This window comes from Falco peregrinus, chromosome Z, assembly GCF_023634155.1.
Source record: "Falco peregrinus isolate bFalPer1 chromosome Z, bFalPer1.pri, whole genome shotgun sequence".
NCBI lineage: Eukaryota > Metazoa > Chordata > Aves > Falconiformes > Falconidae > Falco > Falco peregrinus.
Genome location: NC_073739.1, coordinates 1263393 through 1279625, shown reverse-complemented (window position 1 = coordinate 1279625; position 16233 = coordinate 1263393). Strand labels below are relative to the sequence as shown.

Genomic DNA, 16233 nt, shown 5'->3' with positions numbered 1-16233 from the left:
TTAGGACAGTAATATACATCCTCATTCATGTTACCTGTGAAACTGGATCTCCTTGACAGTGTTATTTTTATGGTTGGACTCAATGATCTTAAAGGTCTTTTCCAGCCTGAATGATTCTGTGATTCTGCCTCCTAAGAAGCTTGCACTGAAGGACACTTTTTGTTCTTTATCCTTTTCTCCACAGGATATATTATATATAACCTCGTACTCAGTAAACCAGCCCAAGTGAATGCATGTTATTCAGATCAGTAGTTTTCAACTACTTCACTTTTGCAAATCCGTAACAACTCCGAGCAAAGCCGCAAGGCACCGTATCGAAAACCTACTAAGCAGCATATTTTCTTTGCCTAATTACCTTTTACAGACCTCTAGAGTCCATGTCTTTGGGACTTCTAAGGGTGAATAAACCACAAAACAAACCTACATATGTAGACAAGATTTAGAGGAACCCCTATTCAGCTTTAAGGAGTAAAACCAGGTTTCTTTATTTCTCAGAAGCATTAGCTTTCTTTAGGTATGAAAAACATTTACCACAGTCTCAGTAGCAAGGGACATAAAACCCTGACTATATTGTGTATTTAATTAACCAATTTCAAATTCATTAGCGAATATTGCCACAGGGCTAGAACTTCTGATCTGGATCCCTGATGTGATAGGAGCCCAGCAAGTTCTGGTTAAACCTGCCAACAAAATAAAACACACACACACACACACACGGAACAAAACTGAGAAATACAAACCAAAGAACATGAACAGAAATGAGAGGCCCTGGGAAGGTTTACAAAAACCAGAAATAACCTCCATCGTTTTTATCCTGAATTTGCCATCTTTTTCTCCACTGAACTCACTCCAAAGAGTGGGCCTGCAACCTCATTCTACCCAGATGTCTGCCCTCTCAGCCTGCCCTCCTTGCTCCACTCCTACAAGCTCCAGATGTCCAGGGTGCAAGAGGTCACCTGCTGCCCTTCTGCTGCTGTCTCAAAAGAGATGGTAAATCCTTCGCTAAGCACCTCTTCTTAGTGCCTGAAAGCCATGCCTTTCCTTTTCAGTCCCTTATGCTCCTGAGCTGACTTTGAAACCTCCCCAAAACATTTCAGTACTCCCTTTCTCATAGCTGGAGTGCATAAATAAGCCTATGTGTTGTCTTGTATACATTAGGTTTCTGACATCATCAGCACCCAAGCGATATGAAAGCCTTACAAACACCATACTCTCATTTCTGTAACATTTCCTCTGAAAATTCAAGGATGTCCACCATTTTAAGTGGAAGAACTTACATTTTGACTTCTCGCTTAATTTATCTTGCCAATTCCTTTCCACCCCTACCATAAGTTACAATCAAGCGCTTCTCCTCTTCTTGAATTCTTTCTCTTTCCCATTCTCCCTCAAAGCTGTTTTAACCTTTCCCTGTCCTCTTTCACTTCTACCTCTTCTATCTTCACTGCTGGTAGTACTCCAATCCCAAAGCTATCCCCTCCTTCAGAAAGATACCTGGCTCTCCCATTCCCTGCAATTTCTTGAAGTTCATCTATCACTACTCCTTATTTCATCTATCACAACATTTGAGAACTACAGCCTCTTCTGTCCCAAATATGCTGGAAAACATATAAGTTAAATTAAAACACACTGAGACATTTCCTCAGCAACTGCTATGCAAATGGTGATTTTTCAAGCAAAACTGTGTACTCAGCTGTATTTGAAAACCTCTCCTAGATGTCTACAGACTTGTCAAAAGCCAATAAAGCGCTCTCAGTGTGTAAAGGTATGAGAAAACATCAATTAAAAAAAGCTTGTATCATTCTTTCTTAATTCCATTTTTACTTGCTGCTAGTGCTCTAAAGCAGTCTGGCCATATCCCAGGTCCTGCTGTGGCAGAATTCCTTTTTTCTTTTTAATATTTTGCTTTATTTAGGATCTTAAAGAGTGGATTAAAAACCTTCATCTAAATATTACAACTTGTTTCTGCCCCCCACTAATGATGATCTCTCATAACTTAGGCGACGTTTCATGACTCTTACAATTAAATTGAGCTGCAGTTTTCAGCTGGGAGAATAGTGTTTATCCAAAGAAGGTACAGTGGTGTGAGGAATTTTTTGGTCATTCTTCCTATCAAATAGGTCTTTTTCATCCAGATCTGTGTCACATTAATAAGTGAAAACTGTCTCACAACTCCAACTTCATGCTCACTGACTCACCAGTATATGCTCACTGGCCTGAATTCTCCGAGGAATTTTAAGTTGCTTTACAGCGCTATGGAAGTGTTTCGTCTCTGTTTCCTGCAGAATTGCAGAAGATCCATGAGCCTCCGACAGCCTTTGCCTGGCACACCTCTCACACGGTCCATGAGCCTGACATACATCTCACAACAGGATTTCTCTAGCCAGCCAAGCATTAAAAAAAAAAAAAACCAAACCAAAAACAAACCACAAACCAAAACTACTCAAAAAACAAAGGGGAAGAAAAAGCCGACCAACGGTGATGGGTGGCCACACCACAGATCAGAGCACTCCTTGATGGATGCGGCAGGGGAGACAGCTCACAAGATGTCAAAGGAATTCTTTCCTCATTAGGCCTCTAAGTCCAGAAAACTTTCTGTTGACATTCTAATGGTACTTGGAGAGGGGAAGGGCAACTTAATGAAGCAAATCCATTCCAGAATCCGGCAAACCCAGGCATATATAATTATCAAATATTTCAGCAGATACCTGAAAAATGTTTAAAGCTGACATCTGCAGTCAATTTTTTTTAAATGCAGCTGCATTTTGAAAATCTGCTAATGTATGGAGCTCTTCAAAATAAGACTTGAAACTTTAAGAATCTCACACATGAAGATCTGCAACTGACATGACATATTTCTAAGTTTCCAGTTTGCAGCCAGACTTTGTAAAATCCTGCCCACTTACCAGACAGAGGAATACTGAGACAAACAAGAGAACATTTGGCACAGGATCTATGACTGATAAAGCTGTTTTAATAAAATATTTAATAAGCCTCAATGATATTTTCAAACCTAAGCCAGGTAGGATAGCAATCTTTTATACTTTTGCAAGACAGCATAAAAAAGACACCTGAGTGGCAGTATCTTTTAATTTTCATTTGATTCCACTTGCATAACCCTGTTAGAAATTTTGAGTACTCATTTGAGCATATCTAATAAGCCTAGGTTTTGGGACTACTTAAGGGAAGAAAAATTATTTCCATGTCTGTGTGTTTCTGTAGTAACTTGGCAGAAATGGTGATGGTCTATCAACAAGGTTTTGCATGATTGTTCCCCTACCCCTAGCTACCACTGAGCCAACTCAAGGGATTTTTAAGAAAGCCAAGGTGTGTTGAAGGTGAATCTAGTTATTGATTATAAAGAAAACACCAACTCGAACATACCTGCAAAGCTCTGCCTAAACGTTACAACACAAAAGTATTTATACCTGCTTCCAGAATTATAGCAAGAGACAATTATTTACACACCTCTGGCAAAAAACATCTGCAAAGCTAAATTAGAGCTTTAAAACAAAAACAACCTGCCAAAAAAGCTCCCAATTTTGTTCACAAAATAAAACTGATGGTGAGATATGATCGCTGATATTGATTAACAAACTTTAAAATCTTCCCCTAGTATCTACCAGTTTTTGCACCTTGTTTTCAGTAACACTTGGCAGCAGTTCATGGCGATTTACATTACTGATAGTGATGTCTATACAAACATACCTCATAAAGATTTTCATTAAAAAAACTTAAAAAAGAAATCACTTGATTCTTTCAGTTCTAATTAGGAGCTTAAATGTAAAGTATAATTTTTACAAGGACTATGTTTATCACTGTAGCAGGTGGCTTCATTACATTTAGGGAAAGTTGTCTGCTAAAACTTTTAAGATAACACTGGTACGTATATTGGTGGTTTGAATTGGAAGTTTACATAAGGCAACTTACCTTGGATTGTAAAGCATCCTTTCCAGATTAAATTCTTTGAGGTATGCAATTACTGCTGCCAGAGAACAAATAACAGGCTTATCCAAGCTTAGTATTAAAGATAGTTTTTGAGGACCTAAAAAAATAGATGTCATTTTCTTGTTAACTCACTGCTTACTACTTGCGTTTTTTAGAAAAAGTATAATCTATTTTGCAACTTAATCAAAATGGAAATCTGTAATATATGTACAGTGTTCTATGATATCTATAAATCAACATAAAGTGAGGTTCCAAAATAACATTTATGGTTCCAAAGAATGTAGAACACTACAATAACGTAAACACATTATGAAACATAAAACATTTGACTCCACAGGGTTTTCTTCATAAAAATGACTGTTGGCATAGAAAACTTCTAAATATACAAACTAAAAATTCTGAAATCTCCATTACTGCAGGCAACATTGTGCAAGTTAAATAGAATGAAAAGGCCTTGGCACACATGCCTGTGATTTGTCTGCCTCGGCTGGTCTGCAGAATATGGTTCCATCTCTGTGAGACAGCTATTCGTATGTGATACTGTTCTACTACAGTCTCCGTTCCAGCTGCAATAATAGGAGAATTCACTCTATATCTTAACATAAAACGGCATTTTTGTAAACCTTATTAAGTTTTTTCAGAGATTTTTTTTAAAGCTGTTCTTCTGTTCCTAGTGTGTTAACACACACAAGAACTTGAAGAAACATTTCAGATGTTGAATAATTTCCCTTAGTTGCTAAATATGTGTGAATTTAAATCTGTCTAAACATACATCTTCAAGCTATGAGAGAAAACAACAAAAAAAAAAGGATGCTAGCCCTGTATTCACTTCTATTTAAATAATGTTCGTTTTCATTTTCAAGGTTCACTTCCTCCAAGCTCTTAAGATCCCAATGTGCAGAAAATTAAGCAAAGGTGACAGAAGGCTTTAATGGATAAACAAGATGCTCCTGATTTAACCCAACATTAAAAAGGAGGAGTATGAGAGGTGGAAGCAGGGACAGGTGACACAGGAAGAATATAGAAACATTGTTTGAGCTTGCAGGGATGGACTTAGGAAAACCAGAGCCCACCTGGAGTTGAGACCGGCAAGGTACCTGAAGGACAACAAGAGCTTCTAGAAGTACATCAGCAGCAATAGTAAGACAAGGGACAATGTGGGCCACTGCTTAATGGGGAAGCAGAGCTGCTGACACAGGGCATGGAAGAGGCTGAGAAACTCAGTGCTTTCTTTGTCTTGGTCTTTACTGGTAAGATGTGCCTTGAGGAATCCGAGGCCTCTCAGACCAGTGGGAAATTCTGCAGCAATGAAGATTTCTCCTTAACAAAGGAGGACAAGTTAGGGAACACTTCAACAAGTTGGACATAGACAAGTCCATGAGACCTGATGGGATGCACCCACATGTATTCCTTATCTATGTAAAGGATAAAAGGATGCATGCTTCACAGACATTCTGAATTACATACCTGTAGTATCAGGCACTTCTTTTGCATAAAAATCAGTAATCAGCTGGAACGCATGGCTGTATTCAAAATGGAGGTTTTCCATCCTTTCTATCCTAATTCTGTCATCCCATAACCTGCAAAGAGAAAACAGTGACTTTCAGTACCTATGTTCTCTTCGTGAGGAATATTTAAGTAGGTTACAAAAGTGCATTTTCTTTCATGCTCCCTTTTTCAATTGAATAGGTAGAGAATGAAGAGATGAGCTACTTAAGTAAGTTAAGAACATTTCTAAGAGTGTGGTGTTTTCATTAAAACATTTCTTCTTTCTATTGTAAAAGTGCAAACAAATAAAACCCAAACAGCAACAGCAAGCAAGTTGAAAAGAGACTTCAGGGGGTTGTCTAGTATACCTGCAGAGTAATGTAAATTCATTTTCATCAATCATAAGTATTTGCTTTATCTGTTCTCAAAGACTTAAAATGACTAAATAATGAAGCAGTACCCCTATGCTATCGATTACCCTATTTAATTACCCCTTATCTTTGAAGGCTTTGTTCTACGCTGTACAACTTGTTGTAATATTAACCTATTGCATCTTTTCCTATATGCAGCTGAAATAAAGTATTCCTGTGCTTTATTTGGTAACTGTTTGAAGACTTCTCCGTTCCTTGTGCTAAAGGACTTGACTTCTTTCAATCTCATTGCATTTGGTTTCCAAGGATGTTATTAATGATAACTCAGTCCTCCCAACAGGCCAGCAGTTCCTCCCAGTTTAACAGTGCCAGTAAACATAGCAAACTTACTCTTTTCCACCAATAAGTCAAATGAGATCTCTTCCATGAATCCTTCTCTACTGCCACCAAGTAATTGAGAATTAGAGCAGTACAGGATTTCAACCTGTTCTGCAACCCATGAGAAATTAATCTAGCTTGTTCCCTGTGACCCTTGCTGCCATAGGCCCCTTACGTAAGACAGCGGCAAAAGAATTTATTCATTGCAATGTGCATAAGATCAAAGTTACTTGGTACCTGCGCTTGAGTGTCAAGCTAAAATGACGAAATCTGAGATGCCATAATCTGACTCAGAGAAGAGTATGTGTGTGGTATTTACAAGTTACAATCTTTCTAACCGGTTGCTTTTATAACTGCTCACTGAAATAAAAATTAGATGCTGTATTACTCATTAAATTTGTACAGCTATTAATACAGCATTAAACAGATATGCTGGTTAAAAACCAAAACAAAAATCGCACACACTCCCCCTGCAACCTTTGAGCATAATTACACATCTACAGAATGAGCACTGAAGAAGCAGCCAGTAGAAAGCTGCCAGTAAAAGACATATATAAAACCTGTTTGGCCTCAGAGTATCCAGTCTCATACTGCCATGGGACATGAATTAACCAAATACTTCTAGTGTATTAGAATTATGCCAATGAGAGCGATTGTGTAGGTGTTATAGGAAAGAAATTAATCAATACCCTTTTTGCAGAGCTTTTCAAATTCACAGGAAAAAACAGACAGACAGGGTTTCTGCATCGCATTGTACATATTCCCATCTGAAAGGATCAATATGTCTGAGGCTCAACTCTTAAAAATGAGAGTTATTTTCCTATAATACATGTCAAACTAACTGCGTCTCAGAGGTCTGACTTTCTCAGCACATCCTAGATGATCCCTTGCTTACTTCCAGTGACTTAGTTTTAATGGACTGATCCAATTAAGATTTCAGTCTTCATGCCCTCTGGGACTCCCCTCTGTCCCAACTCTACTCAGAATGAGAAAACATTTTTAAAGCAAATGGATTTCTGTGAAAGACAATTAGTCTGTGTTCCTCAACCTCTGATAGCAATCAGCTCTTTTCTTCCTTGTGTTTCTCACTTGCTCCAACCTTCAGTAATAATGTGCTCTAACATATCCATCCATTTTGCTAAATTAGCATGGATACTCACTACAGGCTTTTGCAAGACCACCACTTCAGCATGAAACTTTTTAAAATGTGTTGTACGGTATCTGGAGGTTAGCAGAGTACAAGCCTTCGGATCAGTCCTGCAATACCGCAGGGCATTTCTGTTGACCATATGTGAGCAGGGACTTAGAGAAATCATTTTAAAACAGAATTTTACTGTCCATTTCTACTTCTCAGGTTTTTATAACACCACCTTCAGAAAAGCAAGGCTTAGCAAGGTCTGCAGAGCTTATTTTTAGAACTGAAGTCAAAACAGGAGGCTTCAGGGCGTAATTAATTGGATGATACATGCCACACCTGCTTGTTTTTAAAGTAATGGTTAAAAATTAACTGTTGTCATTTTCATCAATGCATTCGTGATTTTCTTTCATTTCAGAACCAAGTTTATCCGACCCCTTAGCATAAACTTTGGCACATGATAGTTGCAGACAATGTAACTTGAGTGACTTACAATGGTACTTAACGTTCATCAACTATATTGATAGGAAATAGTTCACATTAGGATTAGACAACTCTGATTTGTAAAAGTCATGGCATATTTCAATATTTATATTCTAGATATGGCATCATCAAACAAGTATCTGACACTTCACCTATCTGAAAGTATGCATCTGATATTCTAGATAAAGTAAAAAAGCTGGAAGGTTATAGATACCTATTAAACATGTGGAAAAATCTGAATTTTTATCAAGATGTATGAAAACTGAATCTGCTGCAGAAGGTTTTCATGTCTGTCCTTTCTTTAGCCAGATGATCACCCATAGGCCATTTTTTCTGATTATAGCCAGAATGATGTGTTGATGCTTTATCGCTCCAGCTACCAATGCTTATTTAAATCAAAAGTCAATTTGCCATCAACTTCTGTAAACATCATTCTTGTCAGAACATCTACAACAAACTGCTGTGCAACTCATGCAGTATTTTATTGATACTGATGTAGTGTGAACTAACTTTAGGATAGAATTAAAGAATAACCATTATAATGATTGTTAACCACTGTAACAATTCTAGATATCATGTACCGCCATATGTTACTCATCGACCTTCGGCGTCTGTTCTGTTATCCTTTGTTAGACATCCGCCTATCTGCTGACCTTCCTATGCTAAAACTTTAGCAGAACACTCCAGCAGGAGAGGACAGATAAGGGTAAAAGAAACAATTAAGCAAGAAAAGCAGATGGCCAGCAAGGGCATAAATTACCTCAGACTGATTAAGAACACTGCAAATGTGCAAGACCATCACATAACGAGCAAGAGGTGAAAAGTACACCATGAGGAAGACCTACGGCCTTCCTCCTAGAGACCACTGCCCCCGTCTCTGAGACCCCTGCCCACAACTCTTGGAAGAATTTGTGCAAGCACGAAGGACTGATAAGCTAATTAACATACGAAGCGAGGGTAGGCAGGATTAGATAATGAATATGTATAGATATTAGTTGAATAATCATTATTTCATTGTATAAATATGGAATTATTAGCTACCTTAAACATGCACGTTTGGTGGAAGGATGCCCCGTGCATTCAGCGCTGCCAATAAAGGATACTTAGTCACTAAGAAATCTGGACTTTGTTCTTTAAATCAATACCCTTTCCTGTACTTCTGAAAACAAGAAATTCTCATAGTCCCAAAGACACTGGTAGGGTTAGTTAACGATGAAACTCAACTTTTCAAAGCTTGTTTACCTTCCTTGCACAAGTTCCTTTGCTACCACCCTTAACCGGATACTGAGCAGACAGAGATGTTTCAGGCTTTCAGTCAACTGAATGGTGTACATGAACCTGTGGTGCCCCCTATTAACATTCCCTGCTTTCTAAGCACACTGGGCTTTCATGCAGAACTGTTTTTTCCTCATGAGATCCATTACAGAAGTTGCTTGAAGAGATGATTATTTACCACATTTAAGAATAGGAAATCAACTTGTCCACAAAATACATGCATAAAGGATGAGATCCTAAGATACACAGATTTACACAGATACACATACACACGCTTTTGTGTATATAATGTAATATGTAAGTCCATTCAAATCTATATTGTTCTATGAATCTGTTACTACAGGGACTAATTTATCTGTCACCCTACTGGGAAAATGAAAAAGGATCAACATTGCTGGGGTTTATCCCTGAATTACTGCTTACCAAATGCTGCAGGAAAAATACTCAAAAGAGATCACTAAAGGGGGGGGGTGGGGGGGCGGGTGCGTGCGTGTAATCTCTTCAAGACAAAAAAATGCTAGAAGAATATAAACTAACATAAATCAAACTAATTCACAGATACTGACTCAAAATATTTACAAAAAATAATGAAATCTGTTATTGTTAGAATGACCTTGCATATAAGCACAACAGCTCACTGCAGTGTGCTGAATAAAACAGGAGTCACTTCATTACTGCTCTACAATTTACAATTAAATAGGTATAAAGGGCATAAAGACTTCCTGAAAAACAAACACATGCAAACCAAGTTTTCTTGAAGCTCAGAAAGCCTTCCTAAGGAAAGCAAATAACTCCCGAATTTTACCTTCCAACTACTATCCCACCCTGCCTGTTCTGCTTTAGGACTACTCAAATGAAGGGCTGCAGGCACTGGTAAGAACTGTACATTCATATGTCACAACACAAATTCATAAATGATACAGAATTTTAGAAGGGAGATCTCTGCTTCTAAAATTTAGTTTTTATTTCTGATGCTAAGCACAGATATATAAAGCGCAAGTAACTGATTTAATTTTTCCTATACATTTTATTCAAACTGCTATTTTCTCTGCACTTATCACAGTGCACTCTGCTAGAATGACCAGTTGGTCACTGAAGGGAAAAAATGCCTACACTGCCCAGTAGAGCAAGGTAACCTGAATGCATTACTCCTTTCAGAAATCCAGGCATACTGTGTCATCTTCCCTTATTAGCATGCTTAGCAGAAATTTCCTTTATTTGTCATCATTGTGTTACCTTTGTCATACAATTGCTTCTACCTCAGGGGCTCTAGGTTTGAATTGTCTGTGAGAACTCCAGAACAACCATCCTTCCCTTTTCGGTAAATCTTGACACGGAGCTTCAGTAGCTTCTCTGGCAAGGCCTCTGTAACATTTCCAAGCAGCTATTCTTTTGGCACTGAACACATATATTTTTATAAGCACAGCTTTTTTTGTCCTGCCAGACTAATGTCCTTTCCCACATTTGCTCTGAACAACCTTCAGGTATCAGAGATTGAGATAAATGTTGTTACAAGGAAAATCGCAGCACAGTCACCTTCTCTAAGTACCTGTCACTCTCAGAATGGTTTAAATCACTTCTGCCTGTAATAACCAAACAATAATTACCACATGTATGCTATCAATATACTACATACAACACGTTACCCCACAAGACCTCCAACTTTTCAAATATCCCATCCCAAAATGCTCACTTATGCTAGAAGCTGCTGAAAAGCCTAGAAGCAACTCTGACACACTGTAATATATATATATGTACACACATATATATACACACACAGTATATTTTACATATATAGATTCACATACATATATATACAGAAAAACCTGGGGAAAACTCTTTGCTTGCCTTTTACTATCCAAATTATTAATATTCCTCAACATGTACATCCCGATTTCCTTCTAGTCACCTCAGCAGAACTACAGCTGAAAAGAACTCCAACCCTATCTACAAACTAAGAGTCTAGATGCAAGAAATTTGAAGAAAACATTCTTCTAACTTTAGGAACTCAAGAGACAGGAGCTGTCAAGGAAATAGAGCAAAGAAGCTATCAGAAAAGGACAGGGCAGAGAGGCTCTGTAGGCACTGTATGACACTGTCTTCTGTGAGAACAGAATTAAGGACTACAGGACAAAACACAACACAGTTGCACTCCAGCAGCTACCACATCCATAAACAAGACATAAAACTTTTTCAGGCTCCTTCCATCTGCCTGTCTGATGAATGGGATGAGACACACTACACTTGTTTCACAGAAACCTAGTAGAAAAGATCACAAACTGCTAGGAAATTATTTCTAAGCACCTAGAAGAAAGCAAGATGTGCAACAGCCGGCACAGATTTGTCAAGAAAAATAAAATCCCACCAAATCAATTTAATTTCCTTCAGTGGGAGAGGACAGATTCTGTGGACAGAGAAAAAGAAGATTTACTACATGCTCGATTTTAGTGAGGTTATTTTATATCGTTTCACACATCCTCATAACTGATCTAGGGAAGCATGATTTACATGAAAGTACTTATTAGAGAATGGGTACAAAACTGGCTGGAGAACAATACTCAGGACAGCGTCAGGGGTTCACCATCAAAATGAAACAACGTGTTTTGCAAAGTTCCATAAAACTCAATACAGCATCTGGTAGCCCTCAATACTTTACTTACAACTTGGACAACGAAACAGAGGGCAACTCTAGTCAACTTTCAGAGGGTATGAAGTGACTGCAAAGAATATCAGAAAACCTGCCTTGAACTCAAAACATGGTGGAGAAATTACCTAAAAAAGTACAAGTTCTCTCCATCGTCTATACCTGTAAACAAACAACACATGCAAGCAGAATGGGGGATAAATGAGTAGAAGCTAACTTACAGCACAGTTCTTTCCATTAGACATCCAAAGCAAATACAGTTTACTTGCGAAATGACAACACAGAGCAGTTCATATCCAATGGACAGCACTATTTAAAGTGATCTTCAGTGCCTTGTGCAGTCGTGTATCAGCTCATACAATTGCTCTTCAGAAGCCAGCACAGTACCTTCTCCAAGGTTCCAGCAGTATTTCCCTCTGCGTTTAGCAGGTGCCACACATACATGAGACTGAGAGGATGCAGCTCACTGATTTCGTCTCATCAGGAGACTGAGCACACTGGACTAATTTGCCACGTGCTTGTTCTCCTGTTACCGTCCACCTCCGATGTGCTAGAGACAGCTTCGTGAACCAGCTGTGCAAGTTTGCCCCCAGAATCCCCACAGGCACCACGAGTCCTTCATTCAGCATTATGCCAATCAGCAAAAATCTCTCTTCTTGCAGGGATTCAAGCAAATTAAACAAAAAAAAAAAAAAAGTGAAGCAACACCACCACCACAAAACAAAATATATGAACAGTATGCCTAGTATCTGCCATACTACATTAACACCAAAATGAAATAATGCTCCCCCAGTTACACCCTACCATGGAAAATACTTCTGAATGAAGTGTGAGTGAGGAGAGAGTGAAGACATAGGTCCAGACACACGCTTGCGATAGCTTGGGATCACCCCTGTGGCTTGCCTCTCTTTTCTGCACACTATCGAGTCTCCCACGGCAGGGCGTATTTGGTGGCTTTGTTTAACTGGTCTGTGGCTATTTCTGCCCTGAATTTTCTGACACCAGTTACACAGTTTTAAGGTTGGAAGTTTCCAGCAGAATTAGCACACTTTTTTGAAAAAAAATTTTCACAAAGATGATTTCACCATGGTGCCTTTCTGTAGAGAACAGTTCAGGAAATTCCAAACACATGCTATTCTGCACTCCTTTAAAACACTCAGGGTTCAAATACACAGCAATATGCCAAAGAGTTTACTTGCTAATAGTCACCACAAGTTTCTCCAAAAGGACACCACTAACATGACCCTAACACAACCCATAGAGCTTGTAAGATCTTTTTCTTAGGATACAGAAGAACATGATGAACTGCTGCATCGTGCCAGAGCAACACAGCATGCCAGCCTTAACGATTTTGAAGGGACAGAGTGCTTTGGTGCTTGCTACTTAGCTTCAAGCTAACCTTAACTCTAGCCAGGGAGGGGGGAAGGACAGGTAATGTAAAAGCAAATGCAAGTATTTCTAAAATCCCAAACAGACAATACAGTTACAAAGATGAAAAATGCAGTGTCAGCAGAAATTAATGAAACTCCCCATTTATGTCATATATCCTAAAATCAGATGCGTAAGACTTTTTCATGTCTCCTTCTCCACACCTAGCTGACAGGCTATTAAACACCTCAGAACCACATGTGCTTTTGGGATGATTTTCAAATTCTGAACTCGCCTCTCTCCCCTTTTTCCTCAAGAATGGATCATTTTACATCTCTGTATTTGCCAAAGTTTTTGCCCAGTACTAAATAAAATGTTAATTAGCTGTGTTCTCTCCCATCAGACAGGGTCATTTTCTGTATTTTCTCCTCACATGTGGTCTTAAACTTCATACAACATATAGCTGAACAAGCATACTTTTGTATGAAGAGGATAAATACTCAGCACCAGCTCTTATTATTGTGTATTATCTCAATGACATGGCAGCTGTAGTTCTGTGCATGTCTACATCAATGTACCTGCTGACTGTCATGGTACCACTCTCCCCACCCCATTCATCCCTGGCTCCTTATTCCCATTGCTTCTTCTGCAATAGCTGTACAGCTTTCCTGACCCCGCACCAAGCACTTGGAGCATGCTACAACAGAAAAAATCCACAGTGCGGGGAAGGGAAAAAAAGCTTTTTTCTAGCTAGCATGGTTAAATGGCTCACCAAAAATGAAGTGAAAAGACAATGACAGGACCAGACCATCCAGCTCTGATCACTATTACTAAGGGAAATTGTTGCAAAAGCTGGCCACCAGAAAGCTTTAGCAGCACCGGTGATTTTCTAAGGATTGTATGACAGTCCTTTTCCAATCCTCCCTAGAGCCACAAGCTTCATTTCACTATTTGTAGTTGGTCAGCAAAATGACTCACCCTTTAGAGACTTTCACTGCCTGACACTTCTGCCCCCTCCACCTCCAAGTTTTCCTATTTTCACTGCTCAAAAACAATTCTGAATGTCAACAATGATCACAGCGAGCAGAGCAGGAACATGTATCCTGCCTCTAGAAGCGCAAAGATCACTGAGAGATCCCTAGAGGTCATGCTGTCCAGCCCTCCACCTAGAGCAGCACCATCACCAACATCAGACAGATCATTTCACTAAACGATACAAGCTTCTGTCACTGGTATAACAAAAGAGCCAACATAGGAGCAAGCAGGTTGTCAGAGCAAGTCCAAGGACAGACTGTGGTGGGGCGTCCCCCCCTCCCCTGGGCTGCCCTGTGGTCTCGGGAAGCCCTGTGAGGGCTCAGCCCTCTGCACCCAGTCAGGCCGCACCAGCAGCTCTTGCACAGCCCAGGTGGGGAGCGGCACTGGCCGCACCAGGAGCTCCTGTCGCCTGGCCAAGGTGGGCAACGGCAGCGGGAACCATCAGTCACCCCCCGACGGCCTTGGAACGTTCCTGACCTGAATCGTAGCCCGAGTGGAATGGTACCGTTGTTACTGGAACTTTGAAAAATTACTGACCCAGATTGCGGCCAGAATGGAAATTTATGGATGACTACAGCCTACCATCTTGTGCCCCTATAAAAAGCAGTCCTTAGTGAGACCCTGTGAGCCCTCCTGGACAGCAGTAAACTTCTAGCAGCATCTCCCTCCCAGTGGGACACCTCTCAGAGCCTGCAAACTCCCAAGCTTCCAAATTTCAGAGGACCATCACCAAAAGCTAACAACAGGGCATGGGATGAAACCCTCCACTCCTCGAGGCTCAACTCTCTGCCCATTGAGAAGTACCAAGATGTTTGAAGTGAGTACTTCACTTGAGGAGAACTTTTAACAGGTATAGCTTTATATATTTAAATGCATATATCTTTATACCTTTATCTCATTGCATCTGTGTGCATCCATGTGTGAACTGATTTAGATATCCCATCTATAATTAAGTCTCTGTTGTGAGAGTAATAAATCCTATTAAGCTCATCTCATAAATGTTACATTAGTCCATAATTATGGGCTGCTAAGACCTTGTGATGCATCTTGAAAGTTGAATAAACCTTAGACATCCTTTAGACATAAACCACTGACCAAGCCGGAGACTAAGATTGGACCTAGCTGTACCTAAGCACTATCAGGAGTTTAGAAAGCAAGAGGGTCTGCTCTGAACCTCATGACTCAATAGGAGGGTCTCCTTTTGCATATCCTGCCTCTGTAATAATTCTAGCTCAATTTTCCTTTGTTTGTTTCACTGATGTAATAAGTAATAGAGTGAAGCTTGCCATCAAACTTTGTTAAGACGCACACCCAAAAATTCATATTAAAAGTATTTTGCTGATACCTTTGATGGTGATTCTTCCAGTGTCCGAAACCACTCATTGGTGACACAGACCAAAGTGCATTTTAAAACGTAGCTCAAAAGGGAAGACTGCAGGATGCAGTGGCCACAGCTGCAGGGGCTACACCCTTGCCCACAGAAAACAGCACAGGACAACAGCACATCTATCTGCTAATACAGCTGCACACTAAAGGGTAAGACTGCAGCACAAAAAGAAAAACAGTTGTAACTGCTTCTTACTGAAAACATGACTGGAAGCTGAGCGCCAAAATTTTCTCGTACATGACGTGCTAGAAACAAGTAGAGAAGTGCTGATCTCTGGGAAGTACAACAAAACTGACTGTTAGGGAAAAGAGATTTAACTTAGAGAAGCAATGTCAGGGTCAAAATTAAGAGTCTGATCTATACAACTATTTGGAAAAGAAAGAAGAAATCTAATCCAGGAAATACATCAACATTTTAATCTGCTTTTGATATATTTGCTCCAGAAGCCAGCTACAGTCCATCCTGAAAAATTTTTACAAGACAGTGCCCTACTGCAAAACACTGTTGAATCTGCTCATATAAAGAAATACTTTAGATAACTTCATGCTTGACCATAGGACCTACAGCAACCACTTAATGTTTAAATTATCCTCTAACATAGTCAAAATTGATTCTCAAAACTCCCCCTAAATTACCATGTTATTTTACCAAAAGGGACTTTTAAAAGAATGTCTACACCTCAACAGGACGGCGGACAGAAAAATTGAGCTCTGTACTACGTATT

The 16233-nt window shown here is 39.5% G+C and overlaps 1 protein-coding gene across 4 annotated transcripts in view; it reads right to left on the bottom strand.

Annotated features, from left to right (window-relative positions):
- Window positions 1–16233, bottom strand: part of MSH3 (mutS homolog 3) — a 113195-nt gene that overhangs the window by 66214 nt on the left and 30748 nt on the right. For all 4 annotated transcript variants that reach the window (XM_055791606.1, XM_055791605.1, XM_055791604.1 and 1 more), the window contains exons 9-10: window positions 5413–5525; window positions 3928–4042 (exon numbers count right to left, since the gene is read on the bottom strand). In XM_055791606.1, the coding sequence (XP_055647581.1) occupies window positions 3928–4042; window positions 5413–5525 (228 nt within the window). The remainder of the gene's footprint in view (window positions 1–3927; window positions 4043–5412; window positions 5526–16233) is intronic.